Genomic DNA, 24,888 nt, shown 5'->3' on the forward strand with positions numbered 1-24,888 from the left:
CCTGACTCAGGCAGCCAGGGGACCCACCGGGGGCCTTTACTATTTGAAGATTACAGGGGCCGTCAGCAGCTCGCGCGAGACGGATCGCGTATTCTCGCGAGAAGTCTAGGAGGCGGCTGTGATGGCGGCGGCGGGAACTGGACCCGGACCCGGAGTGGGTGCAGGACCTGGCCCAGCAGCGGCCGCAAATGCAACAGCGACGGAGGAAGGGGAGACGAAGCCGGCGGTAGCGGTCGCAGCCGCTCCAGCCGGAGAGGGAACCTCTGCTGCTCCAGCCGCGGAGCCCGGCTCCGGAGAGGCCGAAAGCGGGTGAGACGTCCAGCAGTCACTGGAGGACGCGGGAGGGAGGCCAGGAGGCCCGTCCCCCCCTGGAATCCCGCGGCTCCCGGGAGTCCTCCCGCCCGCCCCTTCCGAACCTGGGCCCTGCCGCCAACGGCTCGCCCTGCCCCCTTCGGCACCGTAGTCCCACCCGCCGCTGGGCCGGCCCCTCTGAACTGGATCTCGGGCTACGCCCCTTCCCGCACCTTTTAAGGTCTGTGAGAGCCTAGTTTCTGGTCCGGTCTCTGGTCCTTGCACCCCGGCCGGTAACGCAGTCTTCTAGCAGGAACCCCTCAACTACCCCAGAGAAGAAGCCACTTTGACTTGCCAGGCTGGGCGAAGTGGCGGCTCCGCTGAAACGGAGTGGGGGAGCTGCACGTCTGCGAACCTCCCCGGGACCGGGCCCACCCCATGTGGACCGGGCTGAGCTGATTCCACCCCATGTGTCCGGGCTGGTCTGTGGGGCTGATTATTAGGCTTCCCTGTGCCCACGGGCCTGCGTCTGTCGGAGCCCCATTCTCCTAACCCAGGGCATCCAGCCTGAGAACGGGCTTAGAGAAAAAGCGGAGGGTGCAGTTCACCGGTACTTTGATCATTACCTCTGGGGTACTCGGCGTTTTGAGGTTTGTTTCTCTTGAAAAGTTTTACCGGAGTGCTTTCATTGTCTTACAGGGATGCGAACTCTGTTGATGTAAGCGGTGGTTTGGAGACAGAATCCTCTAATGGAAAAGATACACTAGTAAGTCTATGAATGTTTGCATGGCAAAATAAGGTTTTTTTTGTTTGTTTTTTGTGTGTTTTTGTTTGTTTGTTTTTTTGGTTTAGTTTTTAAGTGAGTCAAAAATACAATAGGTCAAAAAAATATATGCAATAGGTCAGCTAACTTGATTCCCTAATTGCGCTCCGGACACAGGAAGGTGCTGGGGATACTTCTGAGGCGATGGATGCTCAAGCGGGCTCCGTGGACGAAGAGAATGGCCGGCAGCTGGGAGAAGTAGAGCTGCAGTGTGGCATATGTACCAAGTGGTTCACAGCAGACACCTTTGGCATAGATACCTCGTGAGTATTTTTGTAGTTTTGTAAGAATCGCTTTGTGAAACAGATCTCAACATGTTCAACCGTTTAGTAATTTGCAGGCGAATATAAATGTATAGCTTTTTCCAGTGTCTCCTAACCATTGTGCAGTGAGTGGTAGGATTTGAATCAGGAGTTGTTTTAATACCCTGAGCAATGTTTTCTACCGACTGAGCACAGCCCTAAGAGGTACAGTGATATATATTATTATCTCTGCTTTTGCGTTTGTAATCATTTTGAGACAAAACCATGCAATGACAAAGTATGATATGAACAGAATTGGGACAGTATCCTTTAAATCTTGTACTGGGTGTTGTGGATTTGGGGGAAAGGGTTGATATACGTGGTGGACAAAGCATGGTGTCCGAAATTGGAGATGACCCTTCATGCCTGAGCCATCCTTATTTAGCGTTTGCTTCTAACTCACTCCCTTTAGATACCCTCAGTTCTCCCACCAGCAAAACCTATTTTTAATCTTTCGCCTTTTTTAGTGAATTAAAATCATTTTATGGTGGATTGAGAATGAGAGGCTTCTTTCCTTATCAACATCTAGCAAGTGACAATTACTGACTCACTGTCTATGGTAATGATTGTTTTGCTGGCTCTCTGTTCCATATGGTCCATATAATACAAGAAAATTTAGACAAGATTATCTCAAAATAAAGCTGCATAATAAATTAATTTCTTTGGGTGGGATTGTGAAGAAATACCCTCATTTGTAATTGGTTGAACGCTTGCTAGTTAAAAAGCTACAGTGGGTTTTAGAAATGCTAATGTTCCAGTTAACATGTGACTGGTGACTGGATAGATTAAATGTTTACAAAAGAAAGGAAAGCATTGAAGGGTCAGGAAGAAAGAATTGTTAGAAAGAGCATTAGGGAAAATAAATTAGCTAAGCAAATCCTCACTTAGGAAAGACCTAAAATCTGGCCACTTTGGCCAAAGAGGGTTGGTTTAGATAGACAGACAGGACCTAGGAAAGGAAATTTATCGGGAGAGAGAACTTGGAGCAATCCAGGGAAGAATCAAACCACAGTTCACAGTTTAGGTAGAGACTAGTTTGTACCTGAATTTGAGAAGTTACAACTAAAGCCCAACTAAGTGGGACAGCTTGTGTTCTACAGCTGAAAAAGGCTGCTCTAAATACCGGGTTGTGTTTGAATTAAATAACTATATACCTACCTACCTCTGGTATGAGACTTTGCTTTCTGTAAATGAGTTTATTACAACAGCTGTTTAATAGAAGGTATTCTGGAGAGGAATAAAGGTGATGGTATTTAGTCTTAACCTTCATAAGAATATTTCTCAGTTTCTTGAGTGGCGGCAATGAACACACACTTGGGAACCTTCTTTTTGAGGCTACCTTAAGCTAGTTTCAGCAGAGTCCAAGATAAACTTGCCTTTATTTTCATTTCTTCTCTTCCAACTTAAACCTATCTTTTCTTTTTCTGTTTCTTTTTTAAAAGAATGTGTTTCTTATTGTTTTTTAGAGAGAGAGGAAGGGAGAGGGAGAGAGAGACATTGATGTAAGAGCAAGATATCAGTGGCCTGCTGCAAGCCCCCTGCCAGGATTGAGCCCGAAACCTGGGCATGTGCCCTGACCGGGAATTGAACTGGTAACCTTTCAGTGCCCAAGACGATGATCCAACCAACTGAGCCACACCGGCCAGGGCAATCTTCCCTATCTCTTAAATCTGAAGTTACTACTACTTGGATCTTTTAAACTCTCATAGACTAATTATCATTTTTAGGATTCATTTAGTAAGGCAAGTAGTGTTTTGTGACTTCTGTGTTTTCTTCTTGAATAATTATTTACCTTTTTAAAAAAAATATATTTCTTTATTGATTTCAGAGAGGAAGGGAGAGGGAGAGAGAGAGATAGAAACATTAATGATGAGAGAGAATCATTGATCAGCTGCCTCCTGCACGCCCCCCACTGGGGATCAAGCCCACAACCCAGGCATGTGCCCTTGGCTGGAATTGAACCTGGGACCCTTCAGTCCACAGGCAGACGCTCTATCCACTTAGCCAAACTGGCTAAGGCCTTTTTTTCTTTTTTAATCCTCATCTGAGGATATTTTTTGTCATTGATCTTTAGAGAGAGAGTAGAAGGGAGTGGGGGTGGGAGAAAGAGAGTGATTTTAACTGGTTGCTCCTCCTCAAGACCAAGCCCCGAGTGGGGCCAGGGATCAAACCTGCAACCGAAGTACATGCCCTTGACCAGGAATTGAACCCGAGACCCTTTAGTCCTCGGATCAACACTCTAACCACTGAGAAACCGCCAAGGCTTATTTACATTTTTAATTAATCTTTAAAAAAAATTTAGTATTTTTTATTACTGACTTTAGAGAAAGAGAAAAACATTGATGTGAGAGGGTGGCATCAATTATGAGCCGGAAACCTGGGTATGTGCCCTGACCAGGAATCGAACCAGTGACCTTCTGGTACATGGGAGAATGCTCAACCAACTGAGCCACACCAACCAGGGCTTTAATTAATCTTTTTATACATTCTGTCCACCCTTTCCAACAATGTTATTTGCATTTTTAAAGAGATATTTAGAGGTCTTTAAATACTAATATTTAAGTATAAAGATATTTGAAGAGCCGAACTGGTTTGGCTCAGTGGATAGAGCGTCGGCCTGCGGACTCAAGGGTCCCGGGTTCGATTCCGGTCAAGGGCATGTACCGTGGTTGCGGGCACGTCCCCACTGGGGGGAGTGCAGGAGGCAGCTGATCGATCTCTCTCATCGATGTTTCTGACTTTCTATCCCTCTCCCTTCTTCTCTGTAGAAAATCAATAAAATATATTTGGAAAAAAAAAAAAAAAGATATTTGAAGAGACTACTTTGTCTTCTTCCACAGTTCACTTGGCATACTCTTTTCAGGTACTCAGAAACTGTAATTAACCCAGACAAAGTACCAATGAGAACCTTCCAAACGCTGAATTATCCACTATGGTGGATAATGTCTTATTAAATATTTGTGACAGAAAAATCTAGGTATTTGTAAAAAACACAAATCCTATTTTGATTTTTGGGGACCTTTTTAACTTTTAAGATTATATTAATACTAATGGCCTGGTGCATGAATTCGTGCACATTGAAAGGAAATTAATTAGAAGAAATATTTTAATATCACTATTCACCCTTTCTCTATAAGAAGTGTCAGCCAAATTCACAATTGACAATGACAAAGAGAAACACGCGTGATATTGGCACCAGTGAGAGCTTTATATGTGCGCATGCGCAAGTCAACTTAGCCTTTTATAGATATAGAATAAACTTGCTTAATTAGACCTGCTTTCTGATTTGCTAAACTTTTTCTAGCCCAGTGAAGCACCCCAACTTCTCTTTCAGGTAATTGTCAGCAACACAGCAGTAAATATCAACACAAAGCAGATTATTATTGTAGATCACGCGGGGAGAACAAGGGGTAAAATATTTAACTGCAGCAGTGTTTGACTATATTCTGCGCAGTGACAAAACCTGAAGTCATTTTGAAGGTCCACCATTTCTTGTTTTCAATCGGGTCAAGTTTCTAAGCTTTCTAAATTTCCATTTTCCTGCTAATGAAAAGAAAATAGGATTCCACCGAGTCTCCCATCTACCTACTCCAGGACTTCTGAGAGGATCAAATGAGATGAGGCACGGGAAAATGCTTCACAGACATTTGGTTAAAGTGTGAAATGTTTCTGCCTGGCTACAAAGCAAGTCGGGTTTCTGGGCTGAAGAAACTGCAAGGAGGCTAGTCGCTAGGGAGAGAAAGTCGGGCGTTGCTACATGACGTCATTACCTGGACAGTTGGACACTTAGCATATTAGCCTTATATATAGAGAGATATTAACATGACTGTATAACTTTCACTGTTGTTTTCTCATAAAGAAATGTGTGGTCAGAAGTTCACTAAGTTGTACAATTTGGCTGTTCTACAGATCCTGTCTACCTTTCATGACCAACTACAGTTTTCACTGCAATGTGTGCCATCATAGTGGGAATACCTATTTCCTCCGGAAGCAAGCAAGTAAGAACAAAGTGCTCTGGAGTACTGCAAACGAATTATCCTCTAGTTAGCTGGGAAAGAAAAAGCATTTGGGCTTAGCAGAATCAGGAAACCTTTGACTGGTAGTGGTGAAAGTTGCATTGAAGTTTAACTCTGAATAATTGCTATTGTCTGTTTTAGATCAAATGATGACTCTACTTGGTAATTGGTTATTTTGTTAATTTGTAGACCACATCATTAAATATTCTTTTGGTAATAAAATCTAGTGTCATAGATAACTTTTTCTTTTTGTTTTGATAGACTTGAAGGAAATGTGCCTTAGTGCTTTGGCCAACCTAACATGGCAGTCCCGAACACAAGATGAACATCCAAAAACCATGTTCTCCAAAGATAAGGTAAAGATGCAATTAGTGTAATTGCAATTATGCCAAAAAATAACTCTTTTTAAAAATATAAATTTTTATTGATTTCAGAGAGGAAGGGAGAGATAGAAACACCAATGATGAGATGCAGTCATTGATTGGCTGCCTCCTGCAGGCCCCCTACTGGGGACCCGGCCCACAACCCAGGCATGTGCCCTGACTGGAATCAAACAGTGACTTCCTGGTTTGTAGGTAGACACTCAACCACTGAGCCACTAAGTAAATTTTTAAATGATAGAGTTTATTTTGTAACTAGTGTACATTCATATCGACCCACTTTTATTTTATTTATTTATTTTTTTAAACATATTTTATTGATTTTTTACAGAGAAGAAGGGAGAGGGATAGAGAGTTAGAAACATCGATCAGCTGCCTTCTGCACACCCCCCGCTGGGGATGTGCCTGCAACCAAGGTACATGCCCTTGACCAGAATTGAACTTGGGACCCTTCAGTCCACAGGCCGATGCTCTATCCACTGAGCCAAACCAGTTAGGGCCATATCAACCCACTTTTATTTAAAACAAACACGGTTCATCTAACAAAGCTTACTCTCTGATCTCTTCTTTTTACATTCTGACATTTTCTACACTAGAATATAGAATAGTTCTGACCTGTAACCTACTAGTAGTTTGCAACCTACAGTTTGAAACACATTGATAAAGGATATGTAGTGAGATCAACATAATCAGGATCATAATTGGGCAAGGGCCTTAATCCTATAAACTACAGTAGTCAGCAAAGAGTCCCCTCCCACCTCCTTTCTTTCCTGTGTTAAAAATATTTTAAATAGAGCTGTGCTGTGGTAGACTTGTTTTTTCTCTTAGTTTATTTTTTCCCAAATTATTATTTCCCAAATTTTCAAAATACAGAAAAATTCAGATAGTACAATGAGCATCTGTTTATTCTTCACCTAGTATTGCCAGTTAATATTTTGCTACATTTGCTTTATCTCCCCATATCCATATTACCCTCTATACTGTATGAGACTAAATTATAGACATTATACTTTACCCAATATTATCTCAACCACAATATGGTAATCATTCTAAAAAAGTTTAACACTAATGCAATACAACTGGTTAATAATTACAACTTATATTCTTTTTGTTTATGCTTTTTTTTTTATTCTAAAAAGATTATTTTTTTATCCTCACCCAAGGATATATTTATTGATTTGAAAGAGAAAAAGAAAGAAACATGAATGTGAGAGAGAAACATTGAGAGGCAGTTGCCTCTCATATGCACCCTGACCAGGAATCGAACCCACAACCTTTTGGTGTATGGGGCATTCTAACCAACTGAGCCTCCTGGCCAGGGCTACACTTGTATTCTTTTATATACAGTATGCAGAGGTGGGCAAAAGTAGGTGCCTACCCAGCTAGATAGCTCTGCTCTGCTTTGCACCAGGATGGTTGGCTCCCTCTTCTACCCTGGTGAGGCATCTTTGGTGTTTCAGCTCAGCCTGGGAGACAGTTTTCAGTGGAAAGGGGAAGTGTGCTCTCAGAGCCCAAAGGGAGCTGGCTTATATGGACAGAAGTCCCCACCCTGGTCCCTGATTGGTCTGTCCTCTTGCAAATGAGGGCTCCAAATCCTTGCAGTTTGATTGATTCAAAAGGCACTGCCCTGATTGGTCAGAATACAGCTGCTGTGGTTGGTCGGAGCTGCACTGTTCTGATTGGATGGGGAAAGCCTCAGTCCTATTGGTTGAAATGAGATTACAGAAAACCTTTATAAGGGCTGGCTCAGCAGAAACACAGTTTCTGCAGGCTGTTCAGTGCAGGCCTCTTCCTGAAGTGCAGTTTGTGTGAGAAGATCCTGTGTAGAAATGACTGCAAGACTTTTTTTTTTTTTAAGCTCAGTTAGCCAGGAGGAGCCCTTCACATTTCTTAATAGGTATCTTCTTCCTCTGGGTTCACAGCATTTATCTGATTATTTGTTCATGATTAGGCACTGACTAATCATTTTTGGCTGGAATATTATGTAGGTAATGTGTGTTTTTCTATGAATCACATCAAGAAGCATATCAAGATACTGACTTGTTTTATTATTGGTGATCCTAAATTTGACTAATTGGGTAAAAAGGAGGTATCTACCAGATTTCTTCATTTCTTCTTTCAAAAAGAAACCTTTTTCTTTGTAATGAGTAACCTGTGGCGTGATATATGGAGATTGTGTGAATGTCTTGTTCTTCTAACCCTTTGAAGTGGTGGTTTTAGCAACCATTGATTATCCAGGCCTGCATCAGTTACCAGAATACATTTATTGGTTGCAATTCTTCTATAAAGAGTTTTCCTTTCCCCATCATTTTTTTTTCCCTTTAAGTATCACTGGATTTGTAGATTTTTATAGTTCAGTTTGGAATTCAGATTTCTGTATTTCTGATGTTCAGCTTTGATTAGTATAGTCCCATCCAGATTGACCCCTGAAACTCTGTATGTCCCTATAGTTTTTGAACAGTAAAATATTCCAGGCTTCCCTTGTAGTTTCCCTGATTCAATCCCGGTTCCTTTTAGTAAAGATACGGTTTTCATTAAAGTAAGTCTAGTGGAAGATGTTAGTGGTGGACTCTAACTCTGGTGGACTGTGGAAGAATGGCCTAGAAAGGGGAAAGTTGATGCCCGACGATCAGGCTTAGATATTGTTTTAGTCATGTGGGTTAGAACTGGCGAGGACCACAGTCAAGGCAGTGGGGATGGAAAGGAGGCCTGATTGGTGAGAAATTTCTGAAAATTTAAATTCTTTTTTCCCCCCAATATGTTTTTGTTGATTTCAGAGAGGAAGGGAGAGGGAGAGAGACAGAAATATCAATGAGAGAATCATTGATTGGCTGCCTCCTGTATGCCCCCTACTTGGTATCGAGCCCACAACCCAAGCATGTGCCCTTGACCAGAATCGAACCCAGGAACTCTCCAGTCCGCAGGCCAACACTTTATCCACTGAGCCAAACCAGCTAGGGCTAAAATTCATTTGGTAACTTATTAGATGTGAAGGTTATGCAAGAAGAATCAAGGACGATTCCATGGTGTCTTGCTTGTGATTTTGGGTGATAGGTGATTCGAGTATTAACAACAAGAAAGAAAATCTGCAGAGCAGATTTATGAGGTAAGATACAGAGTTCCGTTTTATTCACAAGAATGTTGAGATGCCTGTGGGATGTCTGGATGGAGATGTCTCAGGCAGGTAGAAACAGGAGCTTGGGAGAGAGACTTATTAACTTTGGAGTCATCTTTCAGATGGCAACCAAGATTATAATCCAGTTGAATTATAAGGTCTATGTCGCTAAGATTTGTATATACTTGTTTGAAATTTCCCACAATCTATATGCTCTTTGCATGCAATTATATATTTGTTTAATCATTAAGACTAAATATGTATTTTTCTCTTAATTTTGATGAGGTCTGAAATGTTGCAGTTTTCTTTCCTTTATTGTGAGCATAACTTTGAAACCAACTATAAATGTCTTACTATATTTTGTTTTAAAAATTAGGATATCATACCATTTATTGATAAATACTGGGAGTGCATGACAACCAGACAAAGACCTGGGAAAATGACTTGGCCAAATAACATTGTTAAAACCATGGTAAGTAGATGAAAATTGGACGCAACATTTAGGCAGTGTTCTTTGTACAAATTAAATTCTTTTTAGTTTCACTGAAATAATGTTATGACTAAGAAAATGAGAACAACTTAGTATTAAATCTTGGAGAGTGCAGTATAACTAATTGTCAATTTTAATAGTTTTTACACAAAATCAGTAAGTTACATAATCTGTCTTACTGTGCCTGCATCACTTGGTTTTTTTTTTTTGTCCATTGCACTTTGGCAAGTATAATTTTATATTGAAATTGGAGACAATTTTTTCTTTGATTTAAGAAAACAAATAACACTGTTCTAAACATCATTGTCCTTAGAATTAAAGAGCACTTTGGGAGGAATCAACAGCAAGCTGTTAACAGTGCTTATCTCTCTTAGGTGGAGGGTGAGGTAGGGGTTTTGAAGCACTTTGGCTCTCTCTCTTTTTTTTTTATCCTCACTCAAGGACATTTCCATTGATTTTATAGAGAGAGGAAGGGGGAGAGAGAGAGAAACATCGATTCATTGCCTCCCAGCCAGGGATGGAACCAGCTACCTAGCTTTGTGTTCTGACCAGGAATCGAACCTGCAACCTTTTTGGTGTATGGGACGATGCTTCAACCAGCTGAGCCACTTGGCCAGGGCTGGCTCTCATTTTTCTAGGTTTCACTGTTTGAATTTTTTGATGATCAGATACTAATTTTTTAATCAGAGAGAAAAAAACAATATTGTCTCTTTTGGAGATTATACCTAAGAATTAGAGTTTGTGGTTAAACATTCAGTACTTCTTTTAAGTATAAAATTTCAAGTAATAATAAAATTTTGTTTCCTTTTAGAGTAAAGAAAGAGATGTATTCTTGGTAAAAGAACACCCTGATCCTGGAAGTAAGGACCCAGAAGAAGATTACCCCAAATTTGGGCTTTTGGATCAGGTACATTAATATGCTTTATATTCCCCTTTTGATTTGGGGCCACCTGGAGATAGGGAATCTGCCACATTGTAACACACTGCCATTCACATGCCCATAGCATGGTGGGCTCCAAATAAATCAGTATTGGTACATGTGGAAAGACAGAACTAAACCAGGAGACTAGTGTTTTAGTTCTGGCTGTTCCCCAGAATGTTACAACGTTACACATATTATTCTTATAATTTTTAACTTTAGTTTCCTCATTTGTAACGCAAATATACCATTCTAAGTTATTTTTTAATTTTCTATCTCAAGTTTTGCTCTTAAAAACGTTCATTATTGTGAAGAAAATTTTCTTATGAAGAATTTATTTTGCATCTAACATAACATGAGGAAAAAGAAAATTTCCACTCTGTTCACATTTGGCATCTCAGGAAGTCAGATCTTCTTAAAATGTTTGATTTGCCAGCCTTGAAAATTCAAGGTTTCACATGGAAATTCAGGTTTCAGTTTTTTCTTATAAATTGAGAAGGTGTGACTACGCTGGGCCTGAATTCCTCTAGGGATTGAGGAAATGGGACTTGGCACTCCAATTTGCCATTGTCCCACCATCACTCCTACCCTCCGATACCATTCATCATCTTTTTTTTAGAATTTTCATTGCTTTTATGTACAGAAAACTGAACAGTGCATACTTGGCCCAGCTTGGTGGCCAGTTCATGAGTCTTGGTCTTTTCCAGTGTGAGCCACCAACTTTGGATCCAGGACGTTGCCTCCCCAGTGAGGGCGGATAGCTTCCACCAGCTTAGCCAGAACTCCTTTGTCTTCCAAGTTAACCTGTGTGAAGGCGACGGTGGTGCAGGTCTTCCTGTGGACTAAACACCCAGCCTGCCCTTCCCCTTGATGATGCAGTAGGGAACCCCCATCTTACGGCACGGGCACCAGGAAGACGACAGGCAGCTCGATAGGATCCACATCGTGTGCAGTCACTACCAGCTGGGCCTTGTTCTCCATCAGGGTGGTGACAGTGTTAACCCCTGCTCCAAGAACAGGTGGCCTCTTGGTGGGGACATCCCTTGGCTGGCAGCTGTTTTCTCAGCCCTGGCCAGCAATCTCTGCTGCTTCTCTGGCTTTACCTCTGGTCTGTACTCCTGGGCCAGCTTAAGCAGTTGAATAGTAGTTTGGCAGTCTAAGACCTGGGTGAACTGGTTAATGGCAGGAGGCACTTTCAGGCGCTTACAGAGAAGCCCTTTGCTGCTGTAGCCGAATGTAGCGGGGCCACTCGACAAAGTGGGTGAGGTCTCTTTGAGGCTGGATGTCTCGTCCAGTGCTAAAATTCTTGGGCCTTTCTTGAACAGGGGATTTGCCATCTTCTTGGTCTCCTGTGTCTCCATGACAGCAGGATTGGCGCCATCTTCTTCCCCTTACCTTTCTTTCCTTTCAGCATCTTGGGCAGTGGGAGGAGAAAGAAAGAAAAAAGAATTGTCTCATCATCATTCTTAAACCACTTTGATTGTTATACTTGACCTGTCTTACTTGCTGATCCTTGAAGCATCCAAGTTTGGAACTACTGCAAATTTCAGAATCTAGGATTGTCAGTTTCACTTCCCATTCTATTAGAATGTCTCCTGTGTTTTTGAGCATTGCCAGATTGGTTTGGTTAAATAGCTTCTTATCATAATTCAGTATTTTTCTCCCTAGGATCTTAGTAATATTGGTCCTGCTTATGACAACCAAAAACAAAGCAGTGCTGTGAATACCAGTGGGAATTTAAATGGTAAGTATTTAAATGTTTCATTGATGAAATTTTTGTAAACTATTGAATTCATATGTGCCTAGAATTGGGCATTCTTTTAGTTGACTATTAACTGGATATTTACTAAATTTTGCTTTAAAGTCCTAAACTCAATTTTTAGGAGCTAGCCAAGGTTGTGACAGATGGTAGTGGAGAACTCTTTGGCACTTTATAGCAGTTTGGTCTTAAGTGAAACTGATGTAGCATAAAGGTACAATTTTAAGGTTGGATTTACTGTGTTTACATTAGACTCCCCAACTATATCTTCATAACTAACAATTTAGATTCAGTTGCTCTCTATTCTTTTTCCTTAATTCAGTTGTTATTTAACAGACTTCTAATTTTCTTGCCCTGGAACTTCAGCTTATTCGCATGACAGCATTATCTGTATTGATCACCCACTATAGCATGCTTATTCTACTTGTAGCCCATCTAATAGCAGAAATACCCTTCATTACTAATGGTAATCTAATGAGAGTTGGGGTTGCTGGTGGTAGCTAGCTATTCATTGGACACATGACATCATTAACTTGTTTTTGGAGTGGTCAGCATCTTAAATATGTAATCATTTCCTCTGTTATTAGTATTCTATGATTGGAAATAGCTAAGTGTATTGTTTATCTTTTTACACCATTTCCCCCCCTCTTCATTGTTAAAGTTTGACAAATACATGGTGCCACTTCTGTTGTTACAGGTGGAGCCTCTTTTGGAGGTGAATTCCTCCTCTGTCTTCTTTCATCCTCTCAGACTTAAGTATTTTGTGGTTTGAAAAGTGCTTTTTTGCTGAGTTGTGGTAGAAGCTAAAACTAAATTAAAATTTCAAAGCATTGTGAAAATGGTGGCAGTAGCATTTACTATGAAGCAGTAGTTCCAGTTTAATGTTAGTAATTTAAAGCTTGTATGTTGTCATATTCTGCCTAACACGGCCACAATTGGTTTGTTCAAGATGGATCTAAAACTTCTCTCTTAAAATAATTAAAATGCAAATGACAATAAAAATCTAACAGTTTTGATTAGGGTTACTCAAGCTAGAGATACTGATGTTGCAACAGTTTAACATTAGACCTTTTATGAGAAATAGGAATCACACCTGATGTGTTCATAAAAAGAAGTATTGCATAAACCTGGTCCAGTATATGCAGAATATGACCTGCCTTCAACGTCTCGATCCTTTTTATTGCAGCAGAATTGCTGATAAATTCCAAGCTTGCCCCAAATTAAGATACAGTACTATATGCAGTTGTTTACATAAAGGTGTTTTCCTGCAGTTCAGGGACGTTTTCTGGAAGACAAACTGAGAGGAATGACAGCATTGGACAAAATGTTTAAAGTACCTATTTTAGAAATATACAAGGTAGTATTTCTTCTGGCCATAGTATGCAGCTAAATTTTTTAAATTAAATATATAAACTGTCTCCTAATATTTGCTTTTAATTCCACAAGTCAGGTTAGTCCAAACTGAATTTTATGCATGGCACAATTATAATTGTAAAAATTGCCTACTAAATTTAAAGCCTTCTTTCTTAAATTTGTGTCATGTGCAACCATAGTTGAGGCAGCACTGGAGAGAAACACCTTTTTAGTACTTCTGTTTTCGTTTTCCATGTCTGATGTACTTTTGTTTTGTTGGATATTCAAGTTAAGTGCTTTTGCAGATATTGTGCCTTTATTGTGTTTATGGAATATATCGTGTAGTTCAAGCAAGCCAACATCTACCTACAGTGAGGATATTCTCTCTTTATGGCTGTTTGTATTGATTTGGATGGGGGGAAAAAGCTTTATCCATGCAATTGTTTTTAGCTGTGGGTGTTTAGAATCTGAATGACTAAAAATGCATTTGTGTCACATCCTGAGAAAGTGTCCTGGTAGTTGCAGTTCACTAAGAAAGGAAAGTTGAAAATGTAACACAGGTTCATTTGAGCTTACTGCCAGAACCCAGTGTTCTTGGGCCATGAGACACTCAGCACGTTCATTCAGAACCAGGGAGAAGTCCAATCTGCTTTTGGGAAGGAAATCCTCCTGTGATGTTACACAAATGCATGTTGGGAATGTTCGTGCCCATGGAATTTGTGTCCACATGGTGCTTCTATCGCAGCTCATTGAAAATAACCTGCCTTCTCTTTAAAGGGGGAATTGCAGCAGGAAGCAGTGGAAAAGGAAGAGGAGCTAAGCGCAAACAGCAGGATGGAGGGACCACAGGGACCACCAAGAAGGCCCGGAGGTGGGCAGAAAACACTCACCTCCATTCACCATTGTTAGAGTATTGTTCAGTGCTAGCAAAGTCCATCCAAGGGAAGAGCCGTACATTTCAAGTAGTCTGAGGTTTAAAAAGCCTGTCCATTTTTTTCTCAAATCTTGAGCACCTTGAGAGGTAAAATAACCCCACGCTAGGTATCCTGGTTTACAAACTTGGTGCTACATGAACCAGCCTCAGGGCAGCACTCTGTTGAGTAAGGCATTTTGAGAAAGGCTAGATGGGGGAGCGGGAGTGACACCAATATTGAACACTGGCTCTTTTACTCAACACATTGCGGGTGGATCATGAGCATTCTCGTGTTTTCATGTTGCACAGTGTTTTACATAAATGTTAAAGGCATGCCTGAAAATTAAATACCCATTGCATTTTGAAGTTATTTATTACATGTTCTTACAAGCTAATATCTTTTTAAAGTATGATACTTTGTAAAACGTTTTTTGTACTCGTTCAGTAGAAACTTATCTGGCCACTGGGTAAAGCTAGCAATAAAACTACGAGTGCACAATGTGTTAAGCTTTTTGCCTCTTTCCTTCACTTTTTTCAATACTGAGGTGATGAAATCCAGGTCATTTCTCATTTAGATAACAGATAGTAAGTGCTCATATTGCTGAGTTTCTGTTCATTAGTTTATAATAATAAAGTAAACTAAGGGAAATTGCCTTCGTTCCTCTTCTTCCTTTCTTCCCTATGATGTACTAGCTCAGTATCAGAGATTCAGTCAACCCCTACAGATTGAAGTGGTTTAACCAAAACTGTTTTGCTAAATAAAGCGAATCCTTTTCGTTTCTCTGTTTTGCCTGCAGAGGGCAGGATGGTGTATTTGAGTAACGAAAAGCATTTGTGAAGTTGCTTGTGTTCCAGCTGAAATCTAATAAGTTAGAGGCCTTTCTTATAGAATTGAAGGCATTTGAACTAGAGGGGGCTTTAGTTTCTTGATTTTATTTTTTCCTTTCTACAGTGACCCTTTGTTTTCTGCTCAGCGCCTTCCCCCTCATGGCTACCCCTTGGAACACCCATTTAACAAAGATGGCTATCGGTATATTCTAGCAGAGCCTGATCCCCACGCCCCTGACCCTGAGAAGCTTGAACTTGACTGCTGGGCAGGAAAACCTATTCCTGGAGATCTCTACAGAGCCTGCTTGTATGAACGGGTTTTGTTAGCCTTACATGATCGAGGTATGTAAACTATTAATGTTCATGTTGGACCCAGTGTTACCCTAAACTTTTGTCATCAGCTTTGTCCAGTCTAGAATTAGATATACGTGTCAGTCTATAGCCACTCCTCCACACCCATCTCTAGACTCAGCCGAATAGTAAGAAGTAATTTCCTTTTTTGTCTCTTATAAGCTCTAGCCATTATGTAAACACATATACACACACGTACACACATATATATAGTTTATGAACACTTTATATTTTGAACTAATTTTAGACTTACAGTAAAATTGCAAAAACTATAGTTTCCATATATTCCTCATCGAGCTTCCCCTAGTGATAACATCTTACCCAACCATAGTACAATTATCAAAACCATGAAATTGACATTGGTAAAAGCTATTAATGAAACTAAAAACTTTACTTAAATTTCAATAATGCCTCTTTTCTAAGATCTCACATTGCATTGTTATTTCTCCTTAGTCTCTTGCAGTCTTCAACAGTTCCTCAGTAGTAGCCTGTTTTTCATGACCATAACACTTTTAAACGTATTCATCAGTTATGTTATCCAGTATTTCTCAGTGAGGGTTTGTCTTTTTCTCATAATTAGACTGAGGTTATGGGTGTGTGTTGTTGTTTTTGTGGGTTTGTTTTTTTTTTTAACACTACAGAAATGAGTCCTCATTGTATCACCTCATGGAGTTCATGATGTCAATATGTCTCCTGATGGCTTGTGTTGACCATGATCATTTGGCTAAGATGGTTTCTGCTGGCTTTCTCTACTGTCTTTCCCTTTTTACTTAGTAAATAACTTGGGGAATGATACTTTGAGGCTATACAAATAACTTGTTTCTCTGTAAAGTTTTATGTACTAATTATAGTATCGTAACCAGTGGATCTTGTCTGCAGCGATTATTAATGTGGTGTTTGCCTAATGATTTTTTATTTTTTTCCTTTGTCCAATTATTATTTACTTGATTATATCAGTATGGACTCATAGATACTTACTTTAGTCTGTGGAGTATACTTTCTTTTGTTGCTCAAATACCATTCATTATCATTTGGAATGTGAGAATGAGTTTGTTTATTTATTTTAAAGGTATTTTTATTGAGGGATATTCTACAAGCTAAAGTGACCAGTACTCTTCAAAATGTTACTGTCGCCCTAACCGGTTTGGCTCAGTGGATAGAGCGTCGGCCTGCAGACTTAAGGGTCCCAGGTTCGATTCCAGTCAAGGGCATGTGCCTTGGTTGTGGGCACATCCCCAGTGGGGGGTGTGCAGGAGGCAGCTGATCGGTGTTTCTCTCTCATTGATGTTTCTAGCTCTCTATTCCTCTCCTTTCCTCGCTGTAAAAAATCAATAAAATATATTTAAAAAAAAAAAAAAAGAAAATATTACTGTCATGAAAGGCTTGAGGAACTGTCCCAGATTGAAACATGACAACTAAATGAATTGTGGGATCTTGGGTTAGATCTAGGACCAGGAAAAGGATATTGTGTTGATAATTGGCTTATTTTGAAGAAGATATGTTGATTAATTAATAGTATTGTATAAATGTTAGTTTTCTGGTTTTGATAATTATGGTTATAGATGGTGTTAACATTTAGGGAAGCTGAATGAGGACTGTACTATTTTTGAAAATCTGAAATTCAAAGTTAAAAGTTAAGTCTTAAAGGATGGTTTATTCAAATCAGGATTTAAACACATTACAGTTGGTTTATTATATTTCAGGGAACAGGCACTATAATTAATTTAACTTGTGCTCTTCAACATATAATAAAACTGGATTACCTAACAACTTTCTTCCTCTCTTCTCATCTTTGTCTTGAGATTTTTAAACTCCTGAACTAATATTTCTGATTCCTGACCTGATGTTTCTGATCTTTCACTGGGGTGTAAGACTCATGTTTTGTGGCAGTTGTCTCCCAGTATCTCAGATAAGTTGCAGGCCTTTGTTTTTATCTCCATCTCTGCAGCTCCCCAGTTAAAGATCTCTGATGACCGGCTGACTGTGGTTGGAGAGAAGGGCTACTCTATGGTGCGGGCTTCTCATGGGGTCCGGAAAGGGGCCTGGTACTTCGAAATTACGGTGGATGAGATGCCACCAGACACTGCTGCTAGATTGGGCTGGTCTCAGCCGTTAGGTAAGCTGTGGTTATAGTATGGACAGTGAAGCAGGTAGAGAGGTATAAGACTATCTGGCTAATAAGTTTTACTACTTTGGTTTTTTTTTTTAAAATATATTTTGATTTTTTACAGAGAGGAGGGGAGAGGGATAGAGAGTTAGAAACATCAATGAGAAACATCGATCAGCTGCCTCTTGCACGCCCCCTACTGGGGATGTGCCTGCAACCAAGGTACATGCCCTTGACCGGAATCGAACCTGGGACCCTTGAGTCCGCAGGCCGATGCTCTATCCGCTGAGCCAAACCGGTTAGGGCAAGTTTTACTACTTTGGAGCCTATCAAATTATGGACATGAAATTCAGTTCCAAAGGGTTTAGGCCAGGGGTGGGCAAACTTTTTAACTTGAGGGCCACAATGGGTTCTTAAACTGGACCGGAGGGCCGGAACAAAAGCATGGATGGAGTGTTTGTGTGAACTAATATAAATTCAAAGTAAAGATCATTATATAAAAGGGTACGGTCTTTTTTTTTTTTTTTTTTTTTTTTTAGTTTTATTCATTTCAAACGGGCCGGATCCGGCCCGCGGGCCGTAGTTTGCCCACGGCTGGTTTAGGCAGTTGCAATTCTTGGAATATTTTTATAATTCTTTGCTTATGAGAAATAGTCTATAATAATAAAAGGGTAATATGCTAATTAGACTGGACATCCTTCTGGCGGACAGGGGCTGGGGCCCTTGCACGAATTTCATGCATCGGGCCTCTAGTAATTTTACAAAATTGATGACTCTTCCTCCCCCACACCAAAAAAAAAAAAAAATAAATTTTTTATTTTTATTTTTTATTTTTTTTAGCAAACCAGAAGTTGGGTTGCAGTCTTCTGACTTCCTGTATATCTTTTTTTGGATAGGTAACCTTCAAGCTCCCTTAGGTTATGATAAATTTAGCTATTCTTGGCGGAGCAAAAAGGGAACCAAGTTCCACCAGTCCATTGGCAAACACTACTCTTCTGGCTATGGACAGGGAGATGTCCTAGGATTCTATATCAATCTTCCTGAAGACACAGAGACAGCCAAGTCGCTGCCTGATACTTATAAAGATAAGGTAAGTTTGTCCTGAAATATTCCTGGGTTTGCCGACCAGTACCTGCAGCTGTAGTCTGTGGCCTCCTGTGATAGTGACCCACCATTCATATTTTCCCCAACATTTCATTATGAATATTTTCAGTCATAACAAAGTTGAAAGAATTTAAAAGTCAGTGTTTGAATACCCATCACCTAAATTCTATTAACATGTTATGCATTTATTCTCCACACACCCATCCATCCATCCATCCAATCCCTCTTTCTTTAATGCACTTCCAAAGAATATTGCAGACATTCACTCCCCACCAAGTGCTTCAAGATGCACATCATTAGCTAGAGTTCAACCTTTGTTTAGTTTTTTCTTTTGATATAAAATTTACATAAAATGAAATGTACAGATTTTCACTCACTGAGTTTTAAGTTTGACCCAAACCGCTGTTGAGACATAGAATCTATCGTCAGGACCGGAAGGTCCCTCATGCCCTTTCCCAGTCATTCCCCAGTCCCACCTACACCCATAAAGGCAACTACTTCTCTGAGTAATTTTAAGAATTTTTTTCCCCATCATATTCCTATTCTATAGGCTTTACTTGTTCTTGATCGTATATAAATGGAATCATGCAGTATGTTGTTTTGCATCTGGATTTTAATATTTGGCATACTGCTTTTGATATTCATTCATATTGTGTTGTTGGCTTGTTCTCATTCTATTGTATGAATATTCCACAGTGTGTTTATCATTTTCTAGTTTTTCCAACTATGTTGAAAAATAATTAACATATAACACATTTATTTTCCTGTTGATGGACACTTGCGCTCTTTTAAGTTTGGGGCTGTGCACATTCTTGAACAAATCTCTTTGTAAACATGCTTCCGTTTATTTTGGAATTACTGGGCTATAGAGTAGTTTTATATTTATTTTTATGAAAAATTGCCCAACTCTCCATTTTCACCAACTATATGTAATAATTTTAGTTGCTCCACTGTTGTCGTGGTGAGAGTATATATGTACTTAAATGTATGTGTTTCCTCAAAATTTATTAGTAAAGGTCTTTTTGAAAATGTTTAGCAAACGTGCCTTCCTGGTACTTTTTAAGAAGCACATAGTTCAAAATCTAGCAAAGCTAACTCTGCAAAGATTTTTAATTTCTGTTGCAGAGCGCATGACTCAGAGCTATTTGTGTGATGTTGCTGATGCTTCAATGAGCCTTTTTTTCCTTTCTCTCTTGGTTTTCAAGGCTTTGATAAAGTTCAAGAGTTATTTGTATTTTGAGGAAAAAGACTTTGTGGATAAAGCAGAGAAGAGCCTAAAGCAGACTCCCCATAGTGAGGTGAGTCATGGTCACAAAAACGTCAGAACTAGGAGACCTTGAAGATTGGACCAACCCCCTAATTATAAGTGAGGAAAATGAGGCCCAAAGGGGAATGAAGGGTTTTCCCGCTAACAGAGTAAGCTCACACTCTGCCTACTGTGTTTGTGCTCTTTCTGTGATACTGTGCTGCTGCTATTAGAGCGATAATCGTGGTTCTTTCAGGAACATTGTAGAAAAGAAGTAAAAACACTGGTCTAACAAGGAAATCTACAAATGGTTGAAGAAGCAAGTCAGAGATGGTTATTCTTTATCAGAAGAAGTACCAAGTACAGAGGGAGGAACACTGGAGGAGGAGAGGAAGGAGAGGACCTGGCTGTGTGAGTGGAGGCAGCCAGAGCTGGAATGGCTCATTCAGTGTCCCCTAAAACTTTCCCTACCTCCCTGTGCCAGGGTCGTTGGGGACATGTCTACCCAAGGTCATAACACAATCAAAGAAGGGCTGACAAATCTGGACCAGCCACAAGGGCCAAAAATAAAAGGGGAAGGGAAGAAAGGAAGTTCTGAGCTGGAAACATTTTTCCATAAAAATGCTGTGGATGCACCTGAATCAATATTAGAAACTAATATAGGAGAAATTAAAACAAAACTAGGGCCGAAACCGGTTTGGCTCAGTGGATAGAGCGTCGGTCTGCAGACTGGGAGGTCCCAGGTTCGATTCCGGTCAAGGGCATGTGCCTGGGTTGCGGGCACATCCCCAGTGGGAGATGTGCAGGGGGCAGCTGATCGATGTTTCTCTCTCATCGATGTTTCTAGCTTTCTATCTCTCTCCCTTCCTCTCTGTAAAAAATCAATAAAATATTTAAAAAAAAAAAAAACCAAACTAGGGTTGTAGTTGAAAAATGAGTAAAGGGAAGCAGTTAGTAGATCTAAGGATGATACAGCCAGAAAATACAGCAAGTCCTGGAATAACGTCATTTCGTTAACACTGATGAGGTGCAGTAAAAACTTAACTCAGTTATTTCAATTAACCAGTGGTAAAATTGGTTTCAAAATGTGTTTCACCACAGCTCCAAGAACTATCGATGATGTTAAGTGAGGAATTATTTACAGCCAGAGAGAAGATCGCTCTTTCTGAGCAGAAGAGACCGAAAGTTACTTCAGAAAAAGGAACCTTTTATTTATTTATTTTTAGAAGTTTGAATTTTTTAAAATAGTATATTGATTTTTAGAGAGAGACAGGGAGACCTTGATGTGAGGGTACAGCATTGATCAGCTGCCTCCTGCATATCCCCTACCAGGGATTGAGCCTGAAACCCAGGCATGTGCCCTGACTGGGAATTGAACTGGCAACCTTTCAGTGCATGTGACGATGCCCACCCAACTGAGCTACACTGGCAAGGGCAAAAAGAACCTTATCTGGGGGGAAAAATTATGTATGTATGTGTATGTGTGTGTGTGTGTGTGTGTGTATAGGCTAATATGCAAATTGTCCTATATAGTAAAAGGGTAATATGCAAATTGTCCCCTCTGCTGGGAGTTTGACCAGGGGGTGGGGCTGGCCGGCCAATGGCCCGTGACCCCTCCCCCCACCCCCTTCCCCCAGGGCTGCCCCGCCCGATCGGCCCCAGTCAGGGCCCCAATCAGGGCGCATGGCCAGACCCACCCATGAACGAATTTGTGCACCGGGCCTCTAGTATACAGATATATCCTATTAATAAAAGCCTATGTGGTCAACACGCCCTCATGCCACAACAAGTGATCACCAAGAGGCTGCATGTGCAGCAGGTGCGCGCGGGTGGGCGGGGGCTTAATGTATGCGCAGCGTGGAGGCGGGACCCCTGGCTTCAGCCTACCTCTTTGGGGCAATCCATCAAGGAGCCCTGGATGGGTGGGCAGGGCCTACCTCTTTGGGGTAATCAATCGTGGGGCTCCCGCACTGTGAGAGGGTACAGGCCAGGCTTGGCCCCCCACCCTACCCCCCCACCCCCCCCCAGTGCACGAATTATATATATATAGTGGTTCAGAGAGAATATCTTTGGGGAGATAAAGAACAAAGAAAATGAGAATTCAGAGACTGACAGAATATCCTGAGATTTTTGAAGTAGAAATGTAGAAATGAGAACCTTATGCAAGGTATAAATACAGTATAATAAATAATAGTATAACTGGTAGAAGTAGCATAGGAAGGCAGAAAGCAAATAAATGTGAACACCAACTAGAATAGTGCATATAAATAGGTGAGAAACTGATTAAGTGATGTTATTACACAAGTTATATGCTATTCTTGGAGTACATTATCACCAGTATGGTGGCACAGCACTTCTGAAGGGTGCTCCAAGTGAATTCTCTTTTAGTGTGTATGTGTTCTGTTTTTAAATTCAAAAGTAAAAGTGTGCTTTTTGTTTCAGATAATATTTTATAAAAATGGTGTCAATCAAGGTGTGGCTTACAAAGATATTTTTGAGGGGGTTTACTTTCCGGCCATCTCATTGTACAAGAGCTGCACGGTATGTACCATCTGTTCATCATGTGGACAGAACTTGGGAGAAATAGGTGAACGGCAATAGTCAAAGGGCCACTGCCTGAGTTCTAGAAAGAAATCTGAATTGCCTAAGGAAGATGGGAATGTTTTCTGACTGTCACTGTTTGTTCCAAAAATAGTTGGGTGTTTTATGAAGCATTTGCTTAGATCATGCAATTAGTGTGCCCCATATTTGTCCTTTGAATGTACTGTGTGGTAATATTATTGTTCAGTGTAATGGCTGTAAACTATTTATGTGCATAAATCAGTTTGGTGTTATATATGTCATGATAACCTACCATTGTTAGTTTGTAACTGTTGCTATATTGACTTAAAAATATATATATAATTCAGTATGAAGGGGACTATCATTAGAGCCTGTTAGTTTTTTAAAAAAATGATTTGGAAAGGTAATGCCTGGAAGTTTCCCATGTATTTTAGTCTATTTTACTTACCTAATTCTTGATGGACATTAAGGTGTTGGCCAATTTTAGCAATATTAATATATATCATTGTTCCTGTTATACCCTGAATATCACAGCTACCTTCAAAGAGAAAAATATCCCATTAACTTTTTCACTATATACTTACTTCGTTTTGCCATGTCTGCTTGAATTAAATTTATCCCAGGTTTCCATTAACTTTGGACCATGCTTCAAGTATCCTCCGAAGGATCTCACTTACCGCCCTGTGAGTAACATTAAAAATGTCCACATGCATCCTCAGCATCTTTGTAGCTTCTTGCTGTAGTTATTCTCATCACCTCCTTTCTGTTTCTCGTTCCTCCCACAGATGAGTGATATGGGCTGGGGCGCTGTCGTAGAACACACTCTGGCTGATGTCTTATATCATGTGGAAACAGAAGTGGATGGGAGGCGGAGTCCTCCGTGGGAACCCTGACCAGGTCCCTCTTTCTTTGCAGACATGGACTTTCTGGGGAATGATATTGGGGGATTTTCTTTTTGTTTTTAACGTGACCAATGTTATCCCGAAGATACTGCAGAACATAGCCTCTGCTGTTAGCAAGGTAAAAGGCTGGGTGGGACGGGGAGAGACTCCCTGCCCTTCAGTACTCTCCCTGCTTCTAGTGACTGCTTTCATTTTGTGTGCGAGATGCCAACTGCTGACCCTAGAATCCCATAAGCTCCCTGTGAAGCTGGTGCTGTACCATGTTCCCCACTACTGGGGCTTGTTATCTTACTGTATTCTCTAGGGAGTGGATAATGTTGTCTAAGTAGCTAACTTATTTAGAGACTTTTTCCCCTCTGTGGGCATTGACTCCTTCCCACCTGATTTGCAAGGATGGTGGGCCTGTCTCCGAGAACAGCTAGAATCAGTGGCTGTGCATACCAGACCGGTCTAAGAGCTCTCAATGGGTGTGCGTTTGTTTTTGTTATTAATTTTGAAGTACTCTTTTGAACACTGGGATCTCTGAAACTACCATGCCTCTAGAACTGTAATTGTGACAGGAACTCGCTTGCAGCTTTAATAGTTAGAAACTCTTTCCAAATAAAACTTGTGATCACGCATGTGTGGCATTTTGCTTCCCTCTTGGGACAGTCAGAAATGTGGGCTGTCTGCGGAAGGGTAGCCAGCAGTGGAGGAGACAGGCTTCTGACTTGTACCTCAATCCCTCTCCAATTGCTTGCTTTCTCTCCAGCAACTCAACCACCCCCTTTATCCTGTGAAAAATAAGACTCAAGAGGTGAAGAAGAGTAAAGGGTTAGTGGTCTCCCTCCAGTTCTTCTCCTTGAGCAAGTGTATTAATACGTGCAGCTTGTTTTCCTGCCTTACTTCTCTTCCTTTGTGTAGCTGATGATTAAAGGGCAGTTTTCAGAAACTAAACACTAGAAGGTAAGAATGACTGTTTTCTTAGGCTCCCTTTTTTATACATCAATGGCAATGCAGCCCTCCCAGGATGGCCCTAAACTCTCCCACATATAAATTTCTACCTATGTTAACAGGTAGAGTGGTTCACCACGAGGTAGTAATATGTTGCTAAGAATCACCATATATTAAGAAATTCCCTAAATTTCAAGTGACTGTTGATATCTTAACAGTAGTTTTGACTGATATATTTTTTCCTAACTAGAAGACAAATATATTAATTTGGGCCATTCCACATCTCAGCAGGAAACCTCACACTGAATCAGTATGATCTTAGGCTGGAGTCTCAGTCTGTCACCCTTAAACACCTGTTTACTTGTGACTGGTCTTAAAGGGCAAACATGGCTACAAAGTTTCTGGATCATCAGAGTTTGAACTTTTTTTTTTTTTTTTAAATATATTTTATTGATTTTTTTACAGAGAGGAAGGGGAGAGATAGAGAGTTAGAA

At 40.5% G+C, this 24,888-nt stretch overlaps 1 protein-coding gene across 8 annotated transcripts; it reads left to right on the forward strand.

Annotated features, from left to right (window-relative positions):
• Positions 1 to 91: 91 nt before the first annotated feature.
• Positions 92 to 24,839, forward strand: ASH2L (ASH2 like, histone lysine methyltransferase complex subunit). Of its 8 annotated transcripts, XR_004965993.1 has the most exons (18): positions 92 to 309; positions 991 to 1,057; positions 1,226 to 1,377; positions 5,326 to 5,414; positions 5,694 to 5,788; positions 9,304 to 9,399; positions 10,229 to 10,324; positions 12,005 to 12,080; positions 12,793 to 12,810; positions 14,226 to 14,319; positions 15,314 to 15,531; positions 17,489 to 17,656; positions 18,544 to 18,737; positions 19,957 to 20,049; positions 22,440 to 22,538; positions 23,183 to 23,242; positions 23,345 to 23,579; positions 24,213 to 24,839. XR_004965993.1 is itself a non-coding variant. In XM_036298672.1 (17 exons), exons 1-17 carry the CDS (start codon positions 122 to 124, stop codon positions 23,450 to 23,452), a joined length of 1,911 nt encoding a protein of 636 aa, XP_036154565.1. In that variant the 5' UTR covers positions 92 to 121; the 3' UTR covers positions 23,453 to 24,081. The 8 variants fall into 8 exon arrangements, 6 of the variants coding, with proteins under 6 accessions (XP_036154565.1, XP_036154566.1, XP_036154569.1 ...); XM_036298672.1 differs by lacking the exon at positions 24,213 to 24,839 and having other exon boundaries at positions 23,345 to 24,081; XM_036298673.1 differs by lacking the exon at positions 24,213 to 24,839 and having other exon boundaries at positions 1,232 to 1,377; positions 23,345 to 24,081.
• Positions 24,840 to 24,888: the final 49 nt, after the last annotated feature.

This window comes from Myotis myotis, unplaced genomic scaffold, assembly GCF_014108235.1.
Source record: "Myotis myotis isolate mMyoMyo1 unplaced genomic scaffold, mMyoMyo1.p scaffold_m19_p_3, whole genome shotgun sequence".
In the NCBI taxonomy this organism is placed as follows: domain Eukaryota; kingdom Metazoa; phylum Chordata; class Mammalia; order Chiroptera; family Vespertilionidae; genus Myotis; species Myotis myotis.